Source organism: Sinocyclocheilus anshuiensis, unplaced genomic scaffold (genome assembly GCF_001515605.1).
Source record: "Sinocyclocheilus anshuiensis isolate Anshui unplaced genomic scaffold, SAMN03320099.WGS_v1.1 scaffold928, whole genome shotgun sequence".
Classification (NCBI taxonomy): Eukaryota; Metazoa; Chordata; class Actinopteri; order Cypriniformes; family Cyprinidae; genus Sinocyclocheilus; species Sinocyclocheilus anshuiensis.
In genome coordinates, this window is record NW_015552531.1 from 1,018,227 (window position 1) to 1,039,718 (window position 21,492).

At 35.2% G+C, this 21,492-nt stretch overlaps 1 protein-coding gene across 1 annotated transcript in view; it reads left to right on the forward strand.

The window, feature by feature from the left end:
• LOC107663624 (metalloendopeptidase homolog PEX-like) overlaps nucleotides 1-5,852 on the forward strand; it is a 21,536-nt gene extending 15,684 nt beyond the window's left edge. The window contains exons 11-12 of the mRNA XM_016453858.1: nucleotides 5,145-5,221; nucleotides 5,319-5,852. Coding sequence (XP_016309344.1) covers nucleotides 5,145-5,221; nucleotides 5,319-5,421 — 180 coding nt within the window. The 3' untranslated portion in view covers nucleotides 5,422-5,852. The remainder of the gene's footprint in view (nucleotides 1-5,144; nucleotides 5,222-5,318) is intronic.
• Nucleotides 5,853-21,492: the final 15,640 nt, after the last annotated feature.

A 21,492-nucleotide genomic window follows, 5' to 3' on the forward strand; every position in this document is an offset into this window, starting at 1 on the left:
GAGTAACTAAACAGTAGCTGGTCCACACTGACTTTTACAGTAGGAAAAGAGTACCAGCAACTGCTTGGTTACCCACATTCTTCAAAAATAACTTTTATGTTCAACAGACGAAATAAACTAATTCAGGTTTAAAACAACTTGAGTAAATGATGGTATACAAATTAAACACTATGACAGAATTGAAAGACAGATGCCAGAATTTCTATTTTTGGTGAACTATTCTTTTAATGTTAATAAAACAACAAAACACAGAGAAAAATTACTCACTGCTCTTGACTGATGAACTTGTCATCAGTCAGTTGCTTTAAAAAAAGTATAATTGATGTATATAGTGTTTTATTTTAATATTTGTTCATTCAATTTCTTGAATGCTACTGCTAAATACTGTGCCAGAAAAATAAAATGTTGTAAATACTGCTAAATACTGTACCTGAAAAATGTTAAATAAAATGTTAAATGTAAAAATAACAAAGATAAAATAATGACAAAGATTTTTATCTTTGCTAACTTTGCCTAAATGTCTGCCATTGTTTTTTTAATTTTATATTTTTGTTAAGGTGTAAGAGGTGTTATGTTTCTGCACTCTTCCATTTCTAGCAAATTAAGAAAACTTTGTTTAAATTTTTTGTGATGGTTTGTATTTTTTGTGCTCTGTATGGAACATCAGTGCCTGTTTAAGTGATGAACTCCATTACTTGTGTTTGTTTTCAGACATGATAACAGACATTTTATACTTGTGCTACAACTTTTTGGCCTGTGCTACAAAACTTTCAACCTCTGTAGCACCAGTGCTATGTGAAAAAAAAGTTAACGTACAGCCCTGGGTTGTTTTATGTTCCAAAGGTTGTAGTACATTCCTAGTGGCCAGACTGATTTACTACAGCTGAAATTTTGCCAGTATAACCCTTACTGTACATACAGTACATAGTTATTCTTAGAAAACAATGACTGTAATTCACCAAAAGGGTTTTTTCATGTTCCAAAGGCTGTAGTACATTTGAAGTTATGAGACTGACTTACTACAGATGAGATTTTGCCAATATCTTCCTTATTGTACATACAGTACATAATTAATCTTAGGAAAAAAATTACTGTAATTCACCATAAGGGGTTTTTTATGTTCCAAAGGTTGTAGTACGTTTGTAGTTACAAGACTGACTTACTACAGGTAATTTTTTGCCAATATCTCCCTTACTGTATGTACAGTACATAATTATTCTTAGAAAACAATTACTGTAATTCACCAAAAGGGTTTTTTCATGTTCCAAATGCTATAGTACATTCCTAGTGGCCAGACTGACTTACTACAGCTGAAATTTTGCCAATTTCTTTCTTATGGTACATACAATACATAATTATTCTTAGATAACAATTACTGTAATTCACCATAAGCGTTTTTTTTTTTATGTTCCAGAGGTTATAGTACGTTTGTAGTTACAAGACTGACTTACTACAGGTGAAATATTGCCAATATATCCCTTACTGTACATACAGTACATAATTATTCTTAGAAAAAAAAAACTGAAATTCACCAAAATTGTTTTTTTTTATGTTCCAAAGGTTGCAGTACGTTCGTAGTGACCAGACTGACTTACTACAGGTGAAATTTTCACAATAACACCCTTACTGTATGTACAGCACACAAATATTTTCATTAAAAACTAATTTACCAAAAGCTTTTTTTTTTCCATGTTCTAAAGGTTGTAGTATGCTCCTAGTGGCCTTGGATTCTACAGCAGATTATTTATATTCATATTCATATTTATTTATGTGTGTGTGTGTGTGTGTGTGTGTGTGTGTGTGTGTTTGTGTGTGCAGCAGCAGATGTTTGTTGGAGGAAGCGACGGGTTGGTGCAGGTGTCCCTTCACAGGTGCCATATTTATGGGCAGGGCTGTGCAGAATGCTGCCTGGCTAGAGACCCCTACTGCGCTTGGGACGGCACCCAGTGCTCCAGATACATTCCAGCATCCAAGAGGTAACACACACACACATGAACCGATAAAGACATTGTCCCAAAGAGTCGATGCAAAGCCTTGACATTGATTCACAGAGTCAGCACTTCTGTTTACCGTGACCAGACTGACTTACTACAGGTGAAATTTTGACAATAACACCCTTACTGTATGTACACCACACAACTATTTTTTTATTAAAAACTAATCCACCAAAAGTGGATTTTTTTGTTCATGTTCTAAAGGTTGTAGTACTCTCCTAGTGGAATTGGATTCTATAGCAGATTATTTATATGTATATTCATATTTATTTATGTATGTATGTATGTATGTGTGTGTGTGTGTGTGTGTGCGCTTGTGTTTGTATGTACAGTGCGTGCATAATTATTAGGCAAGTTGATATTCTGATCATATTTTTTTTTACCAAGCACATTTTACAAATTCCAAACCACATCAATTTTAATAACTTTTTTGCATCATTTTATCGGTAAAAGAAGCCCTACCTAATTATGCACACCTGAATATATTAAGTTTTTCACTTCCAGCCTCCGTGGACAATTATATATCACTTATAAATGATTAAATACAAAATTAATAGTAGTTATTAAGATTGATGTGGTTTGGAATGGAATTGGTCAAATGTGCTTGGAAAAAAAATATGATCAGAATATCAACTTGCCTAATAATTATGCACGCACTGTACATACAAACACAAGCATACACACACACACACACATATACATACATAAATAAATATGAATATAAATATAAATAATCTGCTATAGAATCCAAGGCCACTAGGAGCGTACTACAACCTTTAGAACATGAAAAAAAATACTTTTGGTGAATTCGTTTTTAATAAAAAATAGTTGTGTGCTGTACATACAGTAAGGGTGTTATTGTCAAAATTTCACCTGTAGTAAGTCAGTCTGGTCACTACGAACGTACTGTAACCTTTGGAACATGAAAAACCCCTTTTGGTGAATTACAGTAATTCTTAAGATTAATGATTTACTGTATGTGCAGTAAGGAAGATATTGGCAAAATTTAATGTGTAGTAAGTCAGTCTTGTAACTACAAACGTACTACAACCTTTGGAATATAAACAACCCTTTTGGTGAATTACAGTAATTGTTTTCTGAGAATAATTATGTACTGTACGTGCAGTAAGGGAGATATTGGCAAAATGTCACCTGTTGTAAGTCAGTCTGGCCACTAGGAATGTACTACAGCATTTGGAACATGAAAAAAACTTTTGGTGAATGACAGTAATTGTTTTTTAAGAATAATTATGTACTGTACGTACAGTAAGGGAGATATTGGCAAAATTTCACCTGTAGTAAGTCTGTCTTGTAACTACAAACGTACTACAACTTTTGGAACATAAAAAACCCCTTATGGTGAATTACAGTCATTGTTTTATAAGAATAATTATGTACTGTACGTACAGTAAGAAAGAAATTGGCAAAATTTCACCTGTAGTAAGTCTGTCTTGTAACTACAAACGTACTACAGCCTTTGGAACATGAAAAAACCCTTTTGGTCAATTACAGTAATGGTTTTTGAAGATTAATTATGTACTGTATGTACAGTAAGGAAGATATTGGCAAAATCTCACCTGTAGTAAGTCAGTCTCATAACTACAAATGTACTACAGCCTTTGGAACATGAAAAAACCCTTTTGGTCAATTACAGTAATGGTTTTTGAAGATTAATTATGTACTGTATGTACAGTAAGGGTGATATTGGCAAAATTTCAGCTGTAGTAAGTCAGTCTGGTCACTAGGAATGTACTACAACATTTGGAACATAAAAAAAACCCATTTGGTGAATTACAGTAATTGTTTTCTAAGAATCATTATTTACTGTATGTACAGTAAGGGAGCTATTGGCAAAAGTTCACCTGTAGTAAGTCAGTCTTGTAACTACAAACGTACTACAGCCTTTGGAACATGAAAAAAACTTTTTTGGTGAATTTTAGTACTGTTTTCTAAGAATAACTATGTACTGTATGTACAGTAAGAGAGATATTGGCAAAATTTCATGCGTAGCTAAGTCAGTCTTGTATCTAGGAATGTACTACAACCTTTGGAGTGTGGGGAAAAAATTGGTAAATTGCTATAATTTTGTCATAAAATATGTTTGTACTGTACATACAGTAAAGGAGGTATTGGTAAATTTCACCTATAGTAAGTTAGTATTGTAACTAAGAATGTACTATGACCTTTGGAACATTAATAAAAACACTTCTGGTGAATTACAGTATTTTTTTCATGAAAATATTGTGTACTGTACAGTAAGGGAGATATCGGCAAAATTTCAAATGTAGTAAGTCAGTCTGACCACTAGGTTTAGGTTACCCACTGCTGTGTGAGCTACTGAAATGAGCGGCACTGTGAAACAGCCAATCAGAGCAGAGCTCAAAATTATTATTCATGATCCTTCCAAATAAGGTAAAAACAGACCATTTGTGACCCTGGACCACAAAACCAGTAAATTTTTCGAAATTAAGATTTATACATCATCAGCTGAATAAATAAGCTTTCCATTGATGTATGGTTTGTTAGGATAGGACAATATTTGGCCGAGATACAACTATTTAAATATAAATCAAAATAAAAAATCAAAATATTGAGAAAATTGCCTTTAAAGTTGTCCAAATTAAGTCCTTAGCAATGCATATTACTAATCAAAAATTAAGTTTTGATATATTTACCATAGGAAATTTACAAAATATCTTCATGGAACATGATCTTTACTTAATGTTCTTATGATTTTTGGCATTAAAAATTTTTTTAATAATTTTGACCCATACAATGGATTTTTGGCTATTGCTACAAATATCCCCCAGCGACTTAAGACCAGGGTCACATTTCATTCTAGGGACAAATCCTAGGGTTGTAAATGGACATGTAAAACCGTTTCTGAAGATTTTTTGCCCTTACCTAAGCCACATACCTTCTATGTAGATATCAGAGAACAATTTAAAATATTGTATCAATGCATTCTATGGCACCTTTAAAAGTGTGTTTTAGATATTTTCTTTCCACTAGTCTGACACAACATGTTATGAAAAGCAAAATAGCCCAAGATTAAAATTAACCAGTGCATGGAAAACAATGGTTTTCCCTGTAGTGTCTAGTTTAAATGGGACTCTATTGATTTGTTGTGTATATATTGTAATTTGCTAGGTTTGCTGTAATGCCTACAGACCAGAAGCAGCACGTCATCAGATCCAGAGTGGAGCTCACAGCCCTCCTAAATATAGGTATGATGCATTAATATACACACAGTTCATTTACATCTATATTACATCCCTTATTTTCTTCAATGTCACTCACTTTACTCTTGTTACTATGATGAAGGGTTATCGGGGCGATGAGCAACTATGAAGAGTTCCATAAAGCTTTTAACTGCCCTGAGACGTCAATCCTGAACAGGGGGACGAAGTCCTGTCGAGTGTGGTAATGAAAAAGAGGACCCTGTGAAGATTTCAATCACAGCACAACCCAAATCTCCCTATTTTGTCTCGTTCACTGGTTTCTTATAGTGAAACAGCGGTTACTAACACTGAATTCTAGGGCCGTGCTGACGACTGAGCACCTGGCCCTCCTTCAGCCACTGGAACACTGTAGATAAAATGTACAGTGCCTACAAACCTGAGAGTGCTTCAGCCAGATCTGCATTTTACTGTCTGACCTCAATTAAAATGTGCAAATGCCAAACGGACCATAAAATTCCTTTGAGGCCTTTCTTTGGTTCATCACTGTTTTTTACACAAACCAATTATGTTGCACTGTCGCTTTAAGAGTGCTATAAATTATTATTGTAATTTTCGTTGTTGTTGATAACAGTTAACATTGTCTGTCATTTTATTTGATTGAAACCACAAGTAAATAATTATTATTTTCCTGAGGTTTTCTAATTGTCTTTGTGGTTTTGTTTTGTTTTTTTTCTTCGTAGAAAAACAATAGTGTATTTTACATAGTAAAGTCATGATAAAACAGATCTTTGCTTTAGTATTGTGACATACATCAGAGTGTAACGAATTATCGAAAAGGTAAAAAAAACATGTAGCGTGGAGACTTTTAAGATGTGGGCCAGCATATGTCAGAAGAGACAAGTCTATCGTTGTCATCAGAAAGATTACGTTATAATTAAAATGTTAAATTAAACATTCATTCACAATAAGACCTATAACATACATTTACAAGAAATTCTTTCATGTTTAAACCTGATGTAATTTATGCGCCAGAAACTGTTTTCAAATATCCCGTCTGTTAAAAAGTATTTATTAATTTGGCCTTAATAAGCAGCATAATATACAGTCAGCCTGTCATTATAGCAGAATAAAAACAGACGGGGTGATCAGGTCCATTGTCTCTAGCCTACATATTTAGCTGGGATAAAAAAAAAATATATATATATCTCCAATAACTTTGAATGTTTAAAGGTAAAATGCCTTGATGGAAGTTCTGAGAGGAGGGGAAGGGGCGGCACATTAACTCGTTTGGGGACGGCAAAGCCCGTGAATGCCTCCCGACCCATCCAAGGAGAGGAAATCAATGCAAATGTCATTTTTTTCTATTTTCACATGACCAATTAGGAAACGTGTATGAATACCAGTCTAATAAAGCACATGAGGAAATTGGATGAATTAAAAAAGGAACCAGCCCTGTTGGACAAACTCAGAACATGAATTAAGCGCACACACGCACACACACTGCAGCAGTCCAATAATGCAGATAGGATGTGAACCAAAATCAATTGCTTTGACCTCCATTTACGCAGAAATAACAGAGCAAGCCTTGTGGGGGCAAAACGGTGGAACGCAGAATTTCATTGATTGGAGTGCTAAAAGGGAAAGGTCTAAAAATAGCCCAGAGTTCCTGAGGAGATGCATCCGTCAGTCCGTGTGTAGTAATGTTTGCTGTCATTCTGAGGAGCGGGAGAAAGAGAGTGACAAAGTATAATGGGTTCAAATGTCCAGGGGGCCAAATCTTCATTCTGCCCAGAGGAAACTGGAGATGAAAGAGAGAGAGAAAGCTGGAGGTGGCGAGAGTGAGTTTTGTAGAACAATGCCAGAGGCAGCCAATTCGTCCACTGAAGCATTAGGCTTGTGAATGTGAGAACACAACTGTGCCCTGCAGTGTCACATGCTATACTTCATCTAAAATGATCTTAAATAAAAAATATTTTTTATATATAAATATTATGCATGGAGTTTTTACTGAACCCATTAATTGAGACTACATGAAATATACATAAAAAACAAGGTTTTCAAACTATATATATTTTATATATTCAAAGACACAATAAATATAATATAATATATAATAGCCACTCTTTCTCTTTCACTCTCACCTTTGAAGCAACAGAACAGTGTTATGTGAGGATGGCATTATGCATTAAAAAGCAATAACAGCTTATGAATATGAAAATTACAATAAATAAATAAATAAATAACTTAAAAAAGAAACGACCAGTAACACTGAATTAAACATGAAATTTTGAAGTAGAAAGCCTGAAATAGTGTTTTCTTGTCAAATGTTCTCCAATAATCTTTTTTTATTTACAACTTGAAAAAAAAAATTTTTTTACAGTGTACACCCTTACATTCCATTTTATTTCTGTAACTCATAATTACCCCCAATGGCAAGTTTTGTTTTTTTTTTGCACTAGCCTGTACATCCACATCCAACCATTATTTATTATTTGATAGGTAAAAAATCACATACACAAGGCTCCTCCGATGATTCAGAGCTCACAAATCTGTTAGAATGAAAAATAAAGACAGCACCTCAATTAACTGTTTCCTATGCTTCTCTTGGTCTCTTTATCTCTCGCTCTCCCCCTCACACTGGCTGTCTTTGAGACAAGGGTAATAACGTAATTATGTGCATTTATGTATACTGTTCCTATGGTAACACAGTGCCCTATGAGTGCACTGGAACCGGAAGAGTTTGTAGAGGGGTCTGCACTGTCTGTGAGAGAGCAAGAACATAATTACATTATCAGGGCATGCATCATCTTTACTCAAACCGATCACATTCTCTCCCCATAATGCACTACAACTGATGGCTTGAGCTAATGAGGATGTGGGGTAATCTCGGAGCTAAAAGAGCAATAATAAATTCAGTGGTTAATAGGCCCATCAATCTTTAAAGGATCACACCATAGTGAATTAAAAGCCAATTCCATGAACTTATCCTTTGTCTTTGAGCACTAAAATTGCTTCTGTAGATATTGTAGGCAATTACAGTACTAGATTTTGTCTGTGAGTTTTTCATAAGTTGTCCACTAGATGGAGTTTTAAGCATGTTTGTGTGTTTAAAGGCCTACATTTTCTTTGTCTTTTATCCTATCCTATTTGTATGTTTGCATCTTTAAACAGACACATTGGATGTTGCATTGGTTGACAGGTAGTTTATACAAATAAAAATAGCTCATGCTTAGCTTTTTGCAGATCTTACCTGTTGAGGTTCACTTTGGTCTATTCTCTGGAGTTTAATTACGTTGGGCTTGAGTGGCATCCTGACAGCCCTGAGCTGCACGCAGAGATAGAAACATGGGTACTAAGAGCTTTTTGAAAGCATTATACACAGCTGGATGAGCCTGGAGTGCACAGAACTTTTTAAACACCTAGACCTGAGTGTACACTGTCTATCTATCTATCTGTCTATACTGAAACACTCTGTGAATTAACTAATTTCTTCAAATGGTAGGAATGAAACTGAAACGTGGAAATTAAAAGTGAAATCATCTATCTGTTTACTGAAAATATATCTATCAGGAGAGGTGTTGCTTGAATTACAAACTGCAGCCGTTTTCAAATTGTATATAGTGCTTCCAGATAACATTTAAGTGGTAGAGAATTGACATTATCCTTCCCAGGTGGTCCAGGTTATGAACCAGCAGGAATTCAAGCCAGAGAACATGACAGGAGGAACATTTGGGTCAGACAGTTTATCTGCCCACAGGTTTTATAGACATTATGTTTTCCATTGGTGCCCGGCAGAGTGTAGAAGATAGATTCACCGTTAATATTCTATCAAGTAAATAAGAGCTAAGCTGGGACCTCACCGTTAAGAGGTCAGGTTGCCAGATTCTCCTCACGGGCTTATCCAAAATAAATACACTTGGAGATACGCTGAAAGCGAACCGGCCAAGAAATGGAAGAATTATTTATAGATGTGTATGGTGAAAATGCAGCAAGAGATGAGCCAAGGGAATGCAGGAGCCAATGTTTTTTTTGTGAGCAATTCCTTGTAGAAAAAATGACTGGATGCCACTTTATCACTTATCAATAATGCAGGTATCAATATGGGCAAATAATTTACTTGGAGAAAGTTCACAAGGAAAGAAAAAATCTGTTTCTTCTAGTACTCTGTCATTTAGACCACCTTCTAAGGAATTATTGTGGAGATCTGATTCTTATCTGTGTCCTTGAGAAACAACATAAAAGCTTGCTAAAAATTAAATCGCCTGGTTTTTAGTGTGTCCATGAAGTAACATTCCACGTGTTTCTTGGTGGTGGTAATGATAGAGAATGGACTCAGAGGCGGGAATGATTATGGGGGTAATCAGAGTAACAAGCACATGAGCTGTCAGGTGGGAATGAATGTGAGTGATCTCAAGTATGATTTATGAACGCCAATCCAGGAGAACTAAATTATTGCCTCCGCCTCTCATAAAAAAACTACCATCTGGAGTGGAACATGCTGACACACTTAAATCACATTCAATCGATTTAGGTGGTAGTAAAATGTATGGACATATGCTCCTCTATATGAATATCATGGTTTATGTTGTTTGGCAGGCAGAAGGTTTTGTTTAAGGGTCAATGACATGACAATAATGTTTTATGTTTTGATTTATTCACAAATGTAAAAAAATAAAAATGCAGTTCATACACAGAATGGCTTGAATGCATCTCTATGGTGAGCACGTGTTTAATAAATTAAATGTAAAAAATACATTTTAAATTCTAAATTAATTTTGACAATTATGAATGAAATCAATAGAATTCTTGTCTGAAGTATTCTCAGCTGCATAATCAATGACAAATAAAGGTGTCTGTCTTATAAACAGTTTGAAAAATATTTTTAAAATATGTTGCAAAAATAAACACCCTCAACAATATTTCTCCAAACATTACCTTGAAAAGATGTGCTATATATATATATATATATATATATATAAATAAACACACACACACACACAAATACAAATACATATAATTTTCACCACTCATGAAACTTTTGTTTTCTCTAACTTATGTGATCTAAGAAAAAGTTTTGCGAGCGAAAGCAAAAGCACTGAAATATAATTTCTCCACCCATCTCATATTTTTTTCCATCACCATGTTAACTTAGGAGTGCTGTAGAAACAAAAATTAACTTGGCACATGTGTATTAAATAGGGCTGCACGATAAATATTAAATATCGCATGCGATTTATCGTGCAGCCCTAGTATTAAACATGATTTTTAAAAGATCTTATAAGATGTCTTTATCTTGTCATTGACCTAATTGCAGATGAAACTGGTTAGATGTTAGCTGTTTAGTTACATTATTGTTACATTAGTTCAACATGAAAACAAAAGGACGTCATTCTATGAATACTGACTGACAGTATCATGTGCCAAATTGAGATGCTGATGCTGACGTCTACAAATGCCCTTTACACAAATCTCTTCTGCAGAATTCACTTCTCTTTCTCTCACTTCGTTTTGAGAAATGTGCCATCGTAAGTCAGCGGGATAACTTGGATCAGTCATTGACAAGAACTTTGCCTCAGGGTCTGACGGACTGAACCGTCACTCATCCATCAGCCCCTCAGACTTCACTTCAACACTAGCCTTCACACAGACACAGATGATTCATATTTCTTTAAGAGCCTGCTCTAATCAACTGCTCTCACAGAATATAAATCCAAAACACAACACCCTCAGCAAGACATCCTTTCCTGCAGAGCAGTGTTCATGGGCTGCGCCACCTTTCGTGGCTCTGAAAGGGTTGTAGTGGCTCTGGCCTTGAGGCGAAATAGGAAGTAGAATCGGGAAGGAAAGCCTGGGACTCAGTGTTTAACTAGGCCAGACCCCTTTTTTTAAGGGTTCTTATCCATCATGGTTTTGCAGCTAAAAGCATGCCGCCCTTACTCTGCCGTTTCCACTGAAGAGACACTGAGAGGCTGAGAGATGTAGATAAATGAGGTGAAAATAAGAAAAAAGGGACAATGGAAAACAGAAAGGCAGAGAAAGAGATTGGGAGAGAAAGGTAAATGGTTTCTTAAACTGCAGGCAATTTCATGTCCTAAGGGGTTTATTTATGTCTAAATTTCAGCTTTATTCTTTTTGCTACTTTTGTCTTGGAATATTTTTTACCATGCCTTCATAATTTATTTTTGCTACTTTTGAATTGCTTTTAAGTGTAGCTTTTATTTTTTGCTCTTGTATACAGTATACAGGTGCATCTCAATAAATTAGAATGTCGTGGAAAAGTTCATTTATTTCAGTATAAAAAAATTTAAACTTACATTATGTTTTTCATATTTTTAAAGCTCTTCACTGACACTATTGTCTCCAATGTTAATAAGTACAATAAAAAATTAAGTTGGGCAAACATGGGCAAAAACTGTTGGTTATTTTGGAAATGACAAATGACAATTTAATTAATATTTAAAAAGTCAATACTGAATAAAAACATTCACATTCACTCTTTCATTAGATGTCATCACTATAGAGACTGAAATAGTAACAATATTTCTTATTCAGTATTGACTTTTAATAATGCTTTATATATATATATATATATATAAAGGCTTCAAGTGTTACCTATGAAAATAATAATAATAAAAAAAGTTTGTCAGTTGTAACAGCACATATAAATTGTTTATGTCTATTTATTATTCAGTTCTGACTTTTATATTATTCATTTTTAATTTTTACACAAAAAAAAGAAGAACTTAAGAAATATGACATGTTAAGAATATTAAAAAATTAAGGTAAGTATCACTTCTGCACAGAATAATCCTGTGAGCCTTTTCCAGTCTAGTTGTAATTTTTTCAAATAATGCCAAACGTGTGAAAATATTATTAGATTGTGTGTTTTAGGATATATTAAATCCTATCTAGGAATCTCAGCAAGGCATATGAGTCAGACATTTTACTCAAAAAATGTTTTTTAAATGTCATTTCCATCACAGAATGCTACTGAACACAATGCATCACTTGAGATGTAGAAATTACACTGTGGTAGAAAGGTTTATGACTTTGAGGGGAAAGAATTCTCAGTTTAAATAAGCAAGTAAGAGTGTGAAAAGTACCTGTAGTTGAAGAAAGACCCAAAAAAGAGTCCAGAATAATGGCAAATGCCAAGCTCTATAAAATCAGGTAAAATCTAACAGCTCAAGATACTGTGCAGGGAGAAATTCAGACCAGTTGATGTCACCTTGGCAGAAATAGACAGACTGAACCTGATATATTCACCTGGATAACATGAGAAAGTGTGGATTATATACGTCATATTGCATTACTCCTTGCAGCTCTTTTAACTGCCATTGGTAACTCCAGAAGAAGTCTGACCAAAAGTGCTTTAACTGTACACACTTTGAGCAATATGTAGTGCATATATAGGTAGAGACAGGTGGTTACAGATAAAAGAGCGATGATTGATGGGAGAGTACATCAGCTGAAACTTTTGATTCAGGCAGCATCGCCACGGTAACAAGCTGGAAAATAGGATTTTCTTTTGAGTGATTTGTTCCAATCTGATTTGACAGGGAGCATGATAAGAATCTCTAAGGACTGAGTCTCATCTCCTAACCTGTCCACTTTTCCTTCATCTTTCAGAGGTTTTTTCCTTGCCGTTCCCCAAAATAAAATGTCTTTGCTCAAAGATTTCTTTATTATACCTCATCATCATACGTAACTGAGCTCTCATTAAGTACTTTGTCTTAAAATTCCCTGAAAAACACTCACAAATGAGACAGATGCTGACATGCAGTAAGTATAATTTGGTTTTGGAAGTATCTGATGAGAATTTTTTTATATTTCAGACTTTTAATTGCAAATCTGACCATAGAACCACCAAAAAGATGATGAGGAAATCTCAGTTGTGATTTTTCTTTCCTATGGGGTCTCTATCACATAAAGTGTCAGTATTAATATCAGGATCATCATAGTCTCAGTGGTTCACTGCAGCCGGTGGAAATATGTGAGAGTTGTGTTGGTGGTTGCTGTGGTGATGGTTGCTGTGGTGACCATGTCCGGTCCCCCACGAAGGGCTCGTGTTAGGAGGCCTTCCCATTAGCTGCTATAATGAGGCATTTTTCTCCTCTCAGTGGCCATACACCCACCCTCTATAACACACACTACAAACACGGTGCTCACAGACACATTTGTTAAGGCGTGAAACTGTTAATCATGTTGACAACACTGATCAGTCACTGTGTTCCCAAAAAGTACAAAACGCAAACAGTGAGTATTAAACTCAGTATTTGTATTCTTTGTTTATCTCACTTCACAATCAAATCTTAGTCATCTCATTGCTGTACAGGAGAAACAAGCAAGATATTAAATATATAATTTGTCATGTTTTTTTCCCTATTCCTAGCCTCTTATACAGCCAGATGCCTAGTAAGCTTTTCTGTAACAAATCTTTACTGCAACGGTCCACTTCCATTTTAGAAGAAGAAGGTTACATTTCAAACCTTCTCAACTATATTTAAGATGCAGACTAAAATTTATCAAACTCGACACCCATAACCGAGTTCCATTTTTTCGTTGTTGTGTTTTTCTGTGCTATTGAGCATTGTCACTGGCAGAAAGCCTTGAGAACTTGATTATCGTGTGCTTTGAAGGCAGAGCTGAGCTATGAGGCAAGTAGAAGCTTCTATGGAAGCGTGTGAGTCACGCTGTTCCATAGAATCAAACACCTACACACAGACCCACAAAGACAGCTACTGGTGTGACAACACAGGAATTTCAAATGAAAAGCCTGGTGACCTCAGCCTTGGCAGTGTGTGTGGATAGTGTGAAATAACGTGGCAGGTGGTGGGAGACGGGGCCGAGCGTGTGCCCACTCACTTGAAAGAAGAGGCACAACAGAAGACCATCTCTCTGCATCTTTTTCTTTCTTTCACATATAACAGTGTGCCAGACTCTCTAACCCCAGTTATTTCCATGTTGAGAAATACTAATGACTTAAATTATCTGGATTATGTCAGTTTTATCGATTTATACACTTAACTGAGCCAGAAAAGCTGGTACTGCGTTTTAAAAAATACTAATGCATCAGTATATTGATGCAGTAAAGTAAACAATGTGAAGGAGATCTGTTTAGATAATCAATTTAATAAATGAACATGAAGAAAAATACAATTTTGAGTCCACTAGTGAAAATGTTTCTATTTTACATTCTTATGTAATTTAATACAGAAAAGACAAATTATATTATTAGCATAGCTAATGGAAGCAAGTTTCTAACTCAAAAAAAAAAAATTAATTGTGATATTATCTGTAAGATTTAAAGTTGCGATTGTCTTTTCATTTTATTTTATAATAAAATATCTTATATTTTTATATCTCACAATGTGCCTATATATCGCGCAGTTTGTTTCTCGTAATTGTGCCTATATTTTAAAGTGTGATTTTTCCTTCAATTTTTCTTAATTTATTGCAGCTTTATTTCACATAATTGTGGCTATAATAATGTGGTCTCAAAATGTTATAATAACGCAATCCCTCATAGTGTAACTTTGTCACATTACAACTTTTTTTTGTAATTGTGACTATTTCTTTTGATTGTGACTTTATATTTAATAATTGCATCTTTATATTGTGCAGTTGTGACTTCATATCTCACAAGTATTTCTTATTTTATCTTTTACACAATTACCTCTTTGCAGTAGTGAATTGCACCAACTGACAGAAATAATGATGCACTGATTATGAGTTCTCTAAAAAGCTTTTAGAGCGATTCTCACAAACCTGACACCCAAACCTTTCCAAGAGATGAACAAAAACACACAAAATAGGACAGAGAAATTGCAACGTACAAGCGCAGTGTAGAGTGTCAGTGTGTATGTGTGTGTGTAAGACTGGATGTGCTGAGTCATTGTGTAAGAATAGATCTCTTTCTCTCTTTCTCTCTGTGTGTGCTTCAGTTGTAGTTTTTCTCCATTAAAAAACTGACAGTTTGAAGTAATGGTGACTAATGTAGAAGCAATGGGCACATTATGTATAGAAGTATGATTCAAATAGTTAATTACTAATTTTGTGCATGTGTGTCTAGGTGTGTATGTGAGGGACGTAGCTGACTCATTTACATATTTAACTTTCATCCATTTAAAACAGTAAATGCTAGAATTACTCATGACTGACACACTAACACATTCTCCATTGTTTTTGTGGAACACTGTAGAATGAAAATGTTAGTTGATTCTGTCATTTAATCACCAGAAAGACCAAGATCATCAGTAAATAATGACTTAAATTTCTGTTTTTTTTTTTTGTTTTGTTTATTATTTTATTTATTTTATTCAAATGCAAAATAAATAAATGCAATAATACTATTATCACAATTAATAATTCTTTTATTTTTATAGTTATATTTAATGAATCACACTATGTGCAGTGTGAGAACCAAAGCAAATCGCCAGGTGCTCTCATGAGAACCAGAAACTTATGTGCACCCCTGGTTATAATACAGCTTCAGAAGACTTGGAACACATGCATGAGTCAAAAGAACTACTTTTATAATCCTTTCATCATGCTTTAATGTGTTTCTCTCCTTTTCAGTCACTGTAAACTGTCAAAAAATCTACTCTTGTGTTCCACAGACAACATACAGGTTTCAAGCAACATAAGGGTGAGTAAATTATGACATTTCTGTGTGAAATACCTCTTTGTGTGTGCTTCTGGCTGGATTGGGATCGTGTAACAGTATTGTCTCCTCTCAGAAAAGCCCTATAGCTCTTCCACGCATCCATCCATATTTTCATCATCCATTGTCTCGCTTTTCCTCTTTAATGCTCATGTTCATCGACTCACTCAGACAGTCCCTCTGGGTATGCTCTCCTCCAAACAAACCTGAATTAATCATAGGACAATAAGACAGTGAATTATTAGCCTGACTTAAACGTTCTGGAAAGAAAGTGAATTACAGTGATGAATGGCTTGATTCGATCCATCTTATTGTATCCCAACCTGGATGGCAGCACACACAGTCTCTGTCCCTGTGCAATAAACTAAATGGTACATAATCTGCAATATCCAACACAATAATGCACTGCTTGTTATCTTGCTTATTACCTAATTAATCATAAATTGCTTTCTCTTAATGGAACCTGATTTCTGGCCCCTCCTGGGACAGTGGATTACCTTTTCATGCTCTGGGCTCGTTCTTTTACAAGTGTGGCACATTAAACAAGGACATCAACTGTCTCAATGAGCTTGAGAGTAACTCATTCAAATTACATAATATTTATAATGACACCACCAAATTAGTGTGATGCTGAGTGGAAAGACGCTTGCTACAGGAAGGTAAATTGGTCAGTCTGATGTACTAAATTGGTATGTGAATTTCTTTTATGAATGAAAAAATATATAACAAAATAAAAATGTTTAAAAATTACATTGTAGATTACATTGACAACCCAATATAATGCAATAATTTCAATTAAATACCAATTTAAATTTGAATTACATTTTAAATTTAGATTGACAGCCCATTTGCACAAAAAGGCCTGTTAATTAAATGAATTGGAACGCCAAAGCAAAGAGAGGACAAACTTCCTATTAATTCCAGTGGTACTAACATTAAATGCTGAACTAGCATAGATGTGGCGTTCAGGTCTCCACATACATTTGGCCATGTATTGTTTTTAATATCTAAGCTATCCTCTTACAGACCGTAATTAAAAAATAAAGAAGGACCGAGAAGATAAAGACACTATTTGGCTCATTGGTCCAGCGTTACTAGTGCTACTTGCAGAAATGTCTCTATCTCCCTCTAAATTACCGTTTTGCCTCCGCTGAGATAAATCTAATTGCCTCGCCAATGAAAGCATGGCCATTATTATAAACAACTTTTACTGCACATTTTCAAACTGTGCCTCTGCTGTAGTTTTTGCTTTAAACCACAAAGCCAGGAAAACAAATATTAGGAATAAAAGTCTTCTGCCTATTTTCTAAGGATTATTGTTTAGGAAGCTGAATAGTGAGTGACAGAAAGGAAAAATTCAGAGTGTACAGAAAGAGAAGAAGTGCTGCTGAATGTACTATTACTGTGGGTGGGTACAAAGTTCTCTCATTATTCAATTCAACATATGTGTTTAGAAGACAGGTACATAAAAATTCATAAATATTTGTGTGAAAATGCTAGTTCTTGGTACTTGCGGTGTGCAGGTGATTCTGAATGTATATGAAACGCATTAAGGGATATACCTGTATACATTGGGGTACAAAAATCTGATAGAGACCATGTATAATTTAATTTATTACATTTTCACTATATTATGAAAATCGCAAAACTTTATTTCCAGTATGAAATAAAAAACTTGAAGAAAAATTATATCAGATTTTTGGACCCCATGCACATACACATAGGATATATATATATATATATATATATATATATATATATATGTGTGTGTGTGTACAGTACATGAAGATGACCAGTTTATATGAACATGTTCGTATGTGTTTGTGTGTTTATTCTTGAACTGACTCATTTGTAAATATGTTTAGCATTTCCTGTGAGCATGTGGTGAGGATTACCATGCAATTCTTGTGCTTAGTTTCAGCGGGATGCAGGATTCATATTGTCAGAAAGGTATAATTTCTCATTCACTGTGTACATCCTTTCCTGTCATGTCTCTTTGCAAATTTTTCCTTCTGATGTTGGTTTCAGTTATCTTGACCTTGTCACCTTCAGAGAAAGACAGAGAGACATATAGAGTGGTTTTATAGTCTACTGCCATCAGATATGAAGTGCACACATTGTAAATGCACATAACCCTCAATCTCTCCCTTATTTGTGTTTGTCCTCTCGGGATAAAATCGTCATACGGATAGACAGATGGAGAGATGTAGGGGTGGAGGGATAGTTTATGAATTTCAGTCAGCCCCCTACTTAAATAGGAGCTGATGTGAATCAGTGAAATATTCGTGAGTAGACGTATAACAGTACCACTGCCAGATTTTTTATTTTTTACTTGTAATTTAATTGGGAAGTTTTTAGTGACTAGTAAGGCAGGGAATCAGAGTGAAATAAACAAAAATAGCTTACTGCAGCTGCTGTTCTCACTAGAGCCTAGCAACGCCTGTATGGTTTATGGGGACAGAGATCCTGGCAGATAGAGCAAGAGCTAATACAATGAAAGCTGTTTGTAGTAAACTGAAGAAAAAAACTTATGAAAAAAAGTCCTTCAATATCATTAAAAAAAAACTGCATGCTCAAAAATGAAAACTCTGTCATCATTTACTCATCCTCATGTCGTTCCAAACCTGTATTACTTTTTTTTCTTTTGCTAAACACTAACATTCCTCAAAATATATTGTATTCTGCAGAAGAAGAAATCATGCAGGTTTGGAATGACATGAGGGTGTGTAAATGATAACAACGTTTTTCTTTTTTGGATAAACTATCCTTTTGTTTTCAGAGAATATATCTCAATGTTGAGGTGAGGTTTATGCTTAAAACAAGAAAAAAAAACTTACCATTACAATATAAAAATGAAAATGAACTTAAATATAAAATTAAAGACATTATTATTATCTTGCATATTTTTGATTCTAAAATGTAAACAATTCTAAGGATGTTTAGATAATTCTCCTAGAAAACAAGACAAAATTTGTTTAAGAAAATTATTTGGTAAAAGTTTGAGGTAAAATAAGGATAAAGATTGAGGGAAGGAAAATGAAATCATTGACATTCAGCTCACATTTTCCCTCCTCCCTGCCTTTCTCAGCATCTCTCTCCTTCTCTCTCTCCCTGCCATCACTCTTACTCTCTTTCCCACCCACTATCTCTTTTTCTCCTCTCCTCTCAATACAGGTCTCCTCCTCTTTCGTCTCATATCAACTTTTCCCCAGACTCCACTGCACAGCAAGCAAACTGAGCCTTATTCAGTTCAGGTTTTCTCTGAACGCCGTACAGCTCAAGTGAAATTTGAGCTCTGATCTTTTACTCTTTCCAGAAACTATTGTAAATTTCTACTGCAGGAAACCAATCAACTAAAGAAATCCGCCCACCTCTCTGTGAAAACCAGACCTTCTCTACCTTTTTACGGTAAAAATCTTCAGTTCTTCTCCTGTCTTCCAAAATAAACTCAGCCTAGACTTTTCCACTTTTTGTGTTAGTCAGTTTAGTCTTAACTGTCACATTTTCACATTTCTAGATTTCCATTTATGCATTTGACAGAATCATTTATCCAAAGCAGCTTTTACATTCAAGTTACATATTTTGCCTGTGCATTCCCTAGAAATCAAACCCATTACTTGTGCCATGTATTGCCAGTACAGTATACCGCAGGAGAAATAATAATACAACATGAGTCCAAACATTTACTCAGGCAGGTATTACAGACACTAAACACAACCAGCACTTTCAGCTGTGAAGTCACAATGGTGCCCTAAAGCTGTAACCATGGAAACCATTCTTTGTCGGTTTGCTGGAACAATATGGCAAAGAATGGGCTACAGGAGGCATCAGCAATGGTTACCATGGCAATAACCATATAAATCAATGTTGATCATTATAAATCCTGCTTTTGTGTCTACAGCGTAGGCCAAAGGTTAGAGGCAGGAAAAAGAAACATAACATCCATCTGAACAACCTCACTGTGGATTTCAATAAACCACATACAAAATATAGTTGTGCTAATTTGGATATGTTACATCAAATAACTCTCAGAGAAAAGCAGAAGGCACTAGAGCGGTCCAGGTAGGGGAGCCGTGCCCAATCATGGGCTCAATTCTTGATTGGACATGCATGGGTAGATCCAGAGCCATGCCCCTGCACTCCAGCAGACTGTTCCAGTGTTATTAAATGATCTGTCAGCCAGAGACTGTCTGTCTGAGGAATTCAGAGAGACCTGGCTGTTATTAAGGCTCTCATTAAAAAAAACACAACTCAATCCTAGAGAATTAGTTAATTACAGACTGATGTCAAATTTCCCTTTTCTGTCAAAGATACTAGAAAAGGCAGTATCATCACAACTATGTTCCTTCCTAGAGAAAAATGGTATCTGTGAGGATTTCCAGTCAGGTTTTAGACTGCACCATAGTACTGAGACTGCTTTCATCAGAGTTACAAATGACCTGCTCTTATCATCCGTTCGTGGTTGTATCTCTATTAGTGCTACTGTATCTTAGTGCTGCATTTGACAGTTTCGACCATAACATTCTTTTGAATAGGCTAGAAAATTATGTTGGCATTAGTGGAATTGCATCAGCATGGTTCAAATCGTACTTATCTGATGGTCATCAATTCGTAGCAGTGTATGAAGAGGTATCATATCGATCACAAGTGCAGTATGGAGTACCACAAGGCTCAGTACTAGGGCCGTTGCTTTTCACGCTTTACATGCTACACATGGGAGATATCATCAGGAAACATGGTGTTAGCTTTCACTGTTATGCTGATGATACTCAGCACTCTATTTCTTCGTGACCTGACAAAACACCAATTCGCAAAACTAACGGAATGCATAGTTGATATAATAAACTAGATGACTAGTAATTGCCACGTTTCTAGCATTTGTAAAAACATTTTCCATCTTAAAAATATATCTAAATTACGACCTATGATTTCAATGTCAAATGTACTTCATGTCCGCTGCGATCTCAAAACTCTGGCCATTTGATAATACCTAGAATATCAAAATTAACTCCAATGGCAGATATTTTTCCTATTTAATACCCAAACTCTGGAACAATCTACCTAGCATTGTTCGGGAGGCAGACACACTCTGTCAGTTTAAATCTAGATTAAAGACCCATCTCTTTAACCTGGCATACACATAACACACTATTGTGTAACTGGAGAACTGGCCCTCTGACTGAGACTGGTTTCTCCCAAGACTTTTTTTCCTCCATTTCTGTCACCGATGGAATTTTGGTTCCTTGCCACTGTCGCCTTTGGCTTGCTTAGTTGGGGACACTTCATTTTTATATTTTATATTGTCGACTTGATTGCACAGACACTATTTGAAGAGAACTGAAGTGAGATGGATGATGGCATCACTAAATCAACAATGAACTGACTTTAACTGTTTAGTCCTCCTATACATTATCGACACACTACCTGTTTAACACTGTAAAGCTGCTTTGACACAATCTATATTGTATAAAGCGCTATATAAATAAAGATGACTTGACTTGACTTGACCTGGTACAGTAACCCTGGCCATGATTAAAGGCACAAAAGGATGCAAACTGTAAGAATTGTGCAATTTCAGGGACAAGATGGGCAATTGTGCCAATAATACCAAAAGCACATCAAAAGGAAATAAATAAAAAAATCATGGTAAACT